Source organism: Rhinoderma darwinii, chromosome 6 (genome assembly GCF_050947455.1).
Source record: "Rhinoderma darwinii isolate aRhiDar2 chromosome 6, aRhiDar2.hap1, whole genome shotgun sequence".
In the NCBI taxonomy this organism is placed as follows: domain Eukaryota; kingdom Metazoa; phylum Chordata; class Amphibia; order Anura; family Rhinodermatidae; genus Rhinoderma; species Rhinoderma darwinii.
Genome location: NC_134692.1, coordinates 12,303,578 through 12,312,105, shown reverse-complemented (window position 1 = coordinate 12,312,105; position 8,528 = coordinate 12,303,578). Strand labels below are relative to the sequence as shown.

General features: G+C 44.0%; 1 protein-coding gene across 6 annotated transcripts in view; it reads right to left on the bottom strand.

Annotated features, from left to right (window-relative positions):
- Positions 1-664: 664 nt before the first annotated feature.
- LOC142655237 (rac GTPase-activating protein 1-like) overlaps positions 665-8,528 on the bottom strand; it is a 31,101-nt gene continuing 23,237 nt past the window's right edge. For all 6 annotated transcript variants that reach the window (XM_075829132.1, XM_075829131.1, XM_075829136.1 and 3 more), the window contains 9 exons: positions 8,140-8,246; positions 6,359-6,532; positions 6,139-6,234; positions 5,005-5,203; positions 4,308-4,413; positions 3,163-3,295; positions 2,981-3,080; positions 1,296-1,380; positions 665-1,050 (listed from right to left, as the gene is read on the bottom strand). In XM_075829132.1, the coding sequence (XP_075685247.1) occupies positions 972-1,050; positions 1,296-1,380; positions 2,981-3,080; positions 3,163-3,295; positions 4,308-4,413; positions 5,005-5,203; positions 6,139-6,234; positions 6,359-6,532; positions 8,140-8,246 (1,079 nt within the window). In that variant the 3' untranslated portion in view covers positions 665-971. The remainder of the gene's footprint in view (positions 1,051-1,295; positions 1,381-2,980; positions 3,081-3,162; positions 3,296-4,307; positions 4,414-5,004; positions 5,204-6,138; positions 6,235-6,358; positions 6,533-8,139; positions 8,247-8,528) is intronic.

Sequence of the window (8,528 nt, the reverse complement as noted above, 5' to 3'; positions counted from 1 at the left end):
TCAGACGTAAGCGAGGCGGTTTACGTCCGAAAATACGGCTCCAATACGTCTGCAAACATCATTTCAATGGGTTTGCCGACGACCTGTAATTTATGCGTCGCTGCCAAACGACGACGCGTAAAAAAGACGGCTCGTCAAAAGAAGTGCAGGACACTTCTTGAGACGCAATTTGAGCCGTGTTTCATTGATTCCAATGAAGAACAGCTCCAAATTACGGCCGTAATTGACGCCTCGCAAAACACGAGTACGAGCAATTACGTCTGAAATTACGGAGCTGGTTTCTCCTGAAAACAGCTCCGTAATTTCAGACTTAAATGCAGTTTACGTGTGCACATACCCTTAGGGTATCGGATGCCCTAAGAAAGATAAACCAGTCAGTGCAGTTACCCAAACTCCCACTAGAGGGCACTGCAAGAAACTACGGATACAAACCTCTACTCTGATATTCCTATAGGCTTCTATGGAGCAGACAAGCGCTTTTTTACCATGTTTAAATAGGCTTAAAGGTTGACCTACACAACTTTTTTTTTTTTTTAATTATTCCAAAATGAGCTTTGGAAATAGATTTTTTTTTTTTTTTTTTAAATCTACTATTCTGTTGGCAAGAAGCAGGTCCAGAATTATAAAAAGGCAGCAAATCTCAACAAAAAGGGGAAAAAACAAAAAAAAAAAAAACTTCACTTCTACCATTTATTTCCTATAAATATTATATAAAGTATTTTATATTCCTCTGTGGATCACATTCAGCGATGGGGAGGGGGAGACTGGAGTGTCCCAGCCTTTCTTAAATAAAGTGTTGTCCATAGACGAGCACGTGACAGTGAACAGGTGTGTGATATATATATATTACGTGCCAGTCTGCGGGTGTACAGTGAGTAAGTGACAGTGAACAGGTGTGCGATATATATATTACGTGCCAGTCTGCGGGTGTACAGTGCGTGACAGTGACATCTGTGACAGAGCGTAGTGTTTTAACCCGTTACGGCGTTCGGAGAAGTGAAAAACCGCCCCGGCTTCTTTGGCAGCTCGCTCTTGCTTGTAGACTCGGTTCTGTAAATGTGAGAAGACAAACATTAGGAGGATGTGATATTCAGTCAGTTCAAGGAACTGTAAACCTCGAAATATAGACATACGTCTGATTATTAAGAGGATTTTTCCCCTTAATAAATGTGTCTGCGCCACCTAAGCCGTTCGAGAGGCCCGACCCATCTTCTGACATCCATCGCCGCCACCGCCGCGATGGACATTCCGATTAAGGGGAACAACGATCAATATGGGGGATGGGTAATACTTACGAGTAGGGAGACTGTGCTTTGGGTTTCAGGGGGACGGCCGGGGAGGTGGTAATCTCCGGAGAGGTCAGTGGATGGAACAGACGTTCTGTATGGAGAATGGACACATCACGTTATCCTGGACGTTACTTACTGGTAGATTACCGGTCCTGGAGGCCATTTCCACATTTTCACCTCCAGAACCTTTTGCAGAGTAAAACATTTGAACAAACTAAAAACAGTGGACAGATATTGACGTGATCTCCCTTTGAATGAATTCACAAGCTCAAATAGTAAATGTGTTTTTCTGCTCGCTGTGAGGTCGGAGACAACGGCCACCTGAAGGGGGCAGAATCTTTTGAAGTGCTAAACAGCCTTTGATGAGTGTTTTGGGTCTAGAAGGATCGAACAGTAAAACTGGGGACGTAGTTTGTTATTCATAGAGGCTCAATGGGAATCAGTCAGCTCATTTATGGTGCTCTAACGGAGGCTGTCACTTGTACGTCTAATGCCTGCGTTATAGGGTGGTGGGAGGAAAGATGCACACAATGAATACATTGGACTCCTGCATCTGGCACCAGCACAGGAGAAAAGTCCTAAATAATTCCAGATATTTGAATTACAACTTTGTGCTCAGCGTCCCTGAACTATTATCTGGCCCTCAAATACTGAGTGTATGTTCATCTTTAACCCCATTGATGGATATAATCTACATACATTACTTATCCTGGATTACATCCTGTATTATACTCCAGAGCTGCACTCACTATTCTGCTGGTGGAGTCACTGTGTACATACATTACATTACTTATTCTGTACTGATCCTGAGCTATATCCTGTATTATACTGCAGAGCTGCACTCACTATTCTGCTGGTGGAGTCACTGTGTACATATATTACATTACTTATCCTGTACTGATCCTGAGTTACATCCTGTATTATACTCCAGAGCTGCACTCACTATTCTGCTGGTGGAGTCACCGTGTACATACATTACATTACTTATCCTGTACTGATCCTGAGTTATATCCTGTATTATACTCCAGAGCTGCACTCACTATTCTGCTGGTGGAGTCTCTGTGTACATACATTACATTACTTATCCTGTACTGATCCTGAGTTACATCCTGTATTATACTCCAGAGCTGCACTCACTATTCTGCTGTTGGAGTCACTGTGTACATACATTACATTACTTATCCTGTACTGATCCTGAGTTATATCCTGTATTATACTCCAGAGCAGCACTCACTATTCTGCTGGCTGATACCAGAAACAGTCAGCAAAATTATTGCCAGTTCTAAAAGCTTAGCTCCTATAATGCAGGGTTGACATGAGATTACTATAGTTCTTAGAAGATGCCACTTCTCCAGACACTGAACAAGCAGGCGATGCTGGGAGACTTAAGCTCTGAAGCCTGCAGAATTGTGAATGCAGCTTCAAAGAAAAAAATCGATGTAAGATTTTGAAGAAGTGTGGCCTATTGTATATGTCTCCCAAAAGCATAACCTGTGGCCCCTTCATTCTGGGGTATTTTTTTTTAGTCTCCGCTCACAGAACTCCCACAATCATCTATTGGACCTGTCAGAAGATCCCTTTTCCTGAATTGAGAATTAGGGTAGATTCATATGTTAGTACCTAGTTTTTCTAAACTATTGGAATGTCAGCGATAGGCAATGCCTGACATTTCACAGACTCCCCAGACCCACCTTGTGCCACGGTTACAGAATCCCTGTTTTGATTCTCCTGATTGTTGGACAGGAACTGATTCCAGAAGCCGGACGGCAGCGAGAGTAACAGAAACATCACCTGATGACAAACCCAGAAGTCACTAATGGACAGAAATGACAGGCGGCCTTCATGCCTTTACTCTCCATAGTATTCAGATTACCTTGGCTTGTCTGGGGGTGTCCTGCATGATGACCAGAGGGCTGGGATCCGGCACAGCATGACCGACGATAGTAGGACCAAACACTCGAGACAAGTTCATCTTATCCATCTTACATTCTGGACTCCGCATTACTCTGGAATAAAGATGCTGCTGAGAAGAGAGACTCTTATGTCCTTAAAGGGGTTGTCCAGGATTAGAAAAACATGGCTGCTTTCCTTCAAGAACAGCGCCACACCTGTCTACAGTTTGTTTGTGGTTACATAGAGCGTCTCTCTCCTGCATTACCCAGACAACAAATTAATATGAATGGGCACTGTGTAATGCCTCATTTCTCCTGTGGTGGCACTGCTGGGAAATTGAACACTTACTGCCAGGATGCCCCACACATTACAGCTGATCGCTGGGGGTCCCAGCATGGGGACACTTTGTGATCAGCTTATTGTCAGGAGACCCTTCTAACAAGTAGGGATTGCCCAAAGTGGAGACTCCCTTTAACTAAAACTGTCCTGGCCTTAAACGTCTATTATTGGGTGCTATGGGCAACAAGTCCAGTTTTACGGTTTGTATATACGTGCCCTAAGCCTTATTGTCAGAGTGGTCACTGATAAAGGACACATACAGCTCAGGAGACGTAACCGTTAGACTATATGGGGGGGGGGGGGGGGTCACAGAAAAATGTGCAGCAGCAGGGTGAAAGGGATCATACAGATATTAGATTGCTGTAAAGCGCAGGTGGAGTGAGGTTTAAGAAGTTTTAGTAAATCATATTCCCCATGAAATAGTAATTTTTAAAGAACTCTGCATTGTGCAGTTCCTCTATTAGTCCTCCTAGAAATGTATGAATACATTGACAAGTGGGTGTTACCAGTTGGGGGTGTGTCCCTACACAGACTGACAATGTCCAATCAGTGTGTAGGGACACGCCTCTGACCAGGGGAATGGTAACACCCAGTTGTCAATTTATTCATACATTTCAAAAGGAGGAATAACAGAGGAACAGCACAACGCAGAGTTCTAAGAAAATATGCTTCAGAATTGTTATTTCATGGGGAATACAAGCATTTACTAAAATAGAGGAGCGGTGACCGGTCCGCCTTAAGGAAGCGACACAGATCACATGACGGGGTGTATGCGCTGATCGTTACCTGTACAGGTGCAGGATGAGGAAGGCCAGCGTGTCCCTGTTAGCCGGGGGAAGCTCCTGAACAGCCAGACAGATCTCACATCTACTATCACTCTCATTAAGAATATCTACACGTAGAAGAAACAGAAAATACATTTCTTTAAAGCTTTTAAGAACAGAAAACACAAAATAAAAATCCTCAGTAAATGTAAAGAAGCTTCAAGTCGTCCTGTCCGGTCAAGTTATAAAAAGTTTATTTGGCCGTTTAGTTACATCCGCTTGAGGGAAAGCTGGGTGCCAACAGATTAAAGGGGGTGTCCAATTTATAAAGCCCATTTCCATATAATCTATTATTTAATTCTGAGATAATAGAGGGGGGTCCTCTGTTCAGGATCCTCATCTCTTGGTCAGAGATAGTCTCTCTCTCTCTCTCTCTCTGGAGGACTTGCACAGTGTAATACTTCATTTCTCCTGTGGTGGCGCAGTAGGGAATTTGAACACTTACTGACAGATTTCCCCTCAGATTACATCGGATCGCCGGAGGTCCCAGCAGGGGGATACTGATCTGCTTATTGTTAAGAGACCCTTTAACAAGGCATTGTCCAAAGCGGAGAACCCCTTTAACAGAAGCCGAGAACTTGAAGCTTTATATTTACTGAGGAAAACATGCCAGGAATTTTGTCTTGCCATCACCACCTGTCACCATATTCTGGATTTACCAGCAGCATCCAGGAACTGCGAGTGCAGGGAGAAGGTCAGGAGAGGTTCACTCAGGTTCCGCAGGAAATCCTTTAAGACACTGCACACCGCATGAATATCATCTTTTGCCAGTTGCTGGGACTTAAATTTGCCATAGAGAAGTTTGTGTTTCAGCTCCTTCACCAGTCGCTCGCCACCCGAAACACGATAGAGACCCCTCTGGTGACGAGACATGATAACAGTTGCACCTTTTATATCAGGGTCATTATATTTTGCTCATACATTAAAGAGATTTTCCCCTTAAAGCGTTTGAGTTGTCCTCTTCCATCAGGTTGGAAAAAATTCATATACCTTTCTAGGAAAACTGGGTGACAACCGATATGGCTGTGGTTACTGACCGCACTGGGGGTGTCACAGATTTTCCAAATTGCTGAAGGGCTGCGATAGGTCAGGAAAGCTGGGGGGACAACCCATGTAGGAGCTGAAGTACTGTCTATACTGGTTGTCGTCCAGCTTTCCTACAAGAAGACAGCTCAAGAGCTTAAAGGGGTTGTCCACGAACAGAAAACTGATAACCTATCCACAGGACAGATCATCGGTGTATGACTGGTGGGGGTCCGACACCCGGACCCCAAACCGATCAACTGGTCCCGATGTCTCCAGATGTCCATGCCGGAAGCAGATTGCTTTGATCACGGAACAGCGGCCGAGATACGGTACGGCCACTACGCATTAGTCTGAGCCATATGCTTCCGGCTCCAAATACTGCATACCCTTCCGGAGGCAGCTGATCGGTGCAGGGTCCGGGTGTCAGACCCCACCGATCATATACTGATGCCCTATGTTGTGGATAGGTGATCAGTTGTCTGTGCGTGGGCAACCCCTTAAACTTTACTCTAAAATTCTGCCTTCGCTCTCCTGTGCGTTGTATATGTCCCAGTGATGTTGCATGCAGTGACATAAGGACATAGGGACATGTCACATCGTGAGCAGTCTTACAGCCATAGCCTAAATGTTATGTGACGATCTGCAGCCACCACTAGGGGGAGCTCACGGCATAGATTTATACAGCTCCTACTGAACCCGAAAATCAGAGAAGCGATCCACGATGGATATGGACTTTAGATTCCGGTTTACATGCATGATAGTTGTACCTCATTTAGACCCCTCTTCTCTATCTCATTTACGCACTGAATCACCAGGCTGGGCACCATTGGAGGGGTTGCAGGGGCAAAGTCAGTCAGCAGCACCTGTAAACATGACATATCAGACACCAAACATTTCACAGACATCAAAGGTTAAATTCTGACCACAGAGAGGGGCTGAGCGAAATCTTTCCGGGCTCCCCCATTAATATTGGTGGGGGAGGGTCACCTGTCCTTTTTTTGGTGCGGTGTTCTGAGAGGGCAGCGAGATAGAAGGACAAAGCTTAGAGCAGAAGTCACGGCATTCAGGATGTATCAAAATCCGACAGTTCCTGCACTTCAAAGACATTTTCCCAAATCGGGTCTTCTGGCCGCACACATAGCACTGCTCAGCACGGATCATCTGCAGACAGAATTCAGCATGGAAAAATAAAGATGAATACAAAATACGTTCTGCAGCTGTCACACAACAACAAGTGTGTATTCAACCATGCAAACCATGTGTGTTACTGATCCGGAGTTATATCCTGTATTATACTCCAGAGCTGCACTCACTATTCTGCTGGTGGAGTCACTGTGTACATACATTACATTACTTATCCTGTACTGATCCTGAGTTACATCCTGTATTATACTCCAGAGCTGCACTCACTATTCTGCTGGTGGAGTCACTGTGTACATACATTACTTATCCTGTACTGATCCTGAGTTATATCCTGTATTATACTCCAGAGCTGCACTCACTATTCTGCTGGTGGAGTCACTGTGTACATACATTACATTATTTATTCTGTACTGATCCTGAGTTACATCCTGTATTATACTCCAGAGCTGCACTCACTATTCTGCTGGTGGAGTTACTGTATGTATGTACACAGTGACTCCACCAGCAGAATAGTGAGTGCAGCTCTGGAGTAGAATACAGGATAAGTAATGTAAGAAAAAGCTAAATATAGGTGCTGCGCCGTAGCATGCAGTGAGTGTGCTATCCTCAGGGGAGACTTGACATGAAACCCCAAATATGCACGTTTCACCTTCCCATTGAAGGCATTTTCAAGCTCTGAAAATGCCTTCAATGGGAAGGTGAAACGTTGCCTCTATGTTGGGTGAATAAAAATTTTGGATCTTTATAATATTGGAGTGCTGCCTCTTTTCCTCTGGATTGGATAAGTAATGTATGTACACAGTGACTCCACCAGCAGAATAGTGAGTGCAGCTCTGGAGTATAATACAGGATATAACTCAGGATCAGTACAGGATAAGTAATGTAATGTATGTACACAGTGACTCCACCAGCAGAATAGTGAGTGCGGCTCAGGAGTATAATACAGGATATAACTCAGGATCAGTACAGGATAAGTAATGTAATGTATGTACACAGTGACTCCACCAGCAGAATAGTGAGTGCTGCTCTGGAGTATAATACAGGATGTAACTCAGGATCAGTGCAGGATAAGTAATAATGTACACAGTGACTCCACCAGCAGAATAGTGAGTGCAGCTCTGGAGTATAATATAGGATGTAACTCAGGATCAGTAATGTAATGTATGTACACAGTGACTCCACCAGCAGAATAGTGAGTGCTGCTCTGGAGTATAATACAGGATGTAACTCAGGATCAGTACAGGATAAGTAATATAATGTATGTACACAGTGACTCCACCAGCAGAATAGTGAGTGCAGCTCTGGAGTATAATACAGGATGTAACTCAGGATCAGTACAGGATAAGTAATGTAATGTATGTACACAGTGACTCCACCAGCAGAAAAGTGAGTGCAGCTCTGGAGTATAATACAGGATGTAACTCAGGATCAGTACAGGATAAGTAATGTAATGTATGTATGTACACAGTGACTCAAGTTTTTATGTAGATTTACTTTACTCCATATATAAATCTTAAAATAACGTTGAAAAGGTGAAATACACTGCGGGACTGATGCATCATCATTTTCCTGACATACCTTTTTAGATATATTATCTCATTACCTGTAGAGCTTTTGGTTCTCACCGTTTTGGACAAGAAAACATGGACTTGTGCTTCGTGGTTTGATCGAGGGAGCTCTGGTTCAGTTTCTAGATCGGCCTCATTAATTTGGGGTAACCCAGATGTCTGGTCTGAAAACAAGTATACAAACTGCGTGTCTTTCCAAGTAACAAATGAGGATTAAGAAAAATAGCAAAGCATAAAAAGGAGGGGAGGGGGGGGGGGGGGGGGGGGGGTTCTATCTTAGACATTTATGGCATAACCAAGATACGTCCTAAATGACTGATGGGTCGGAGACCACCTTAGACACCCCCAACTACTCTCTGCCATAAATGTCAGACATACAGAATCTCCAGACCACTGGACGGTGGATTAGAGGAATTGTATTGTATGCCGTGTAGTCAGAACGTCTT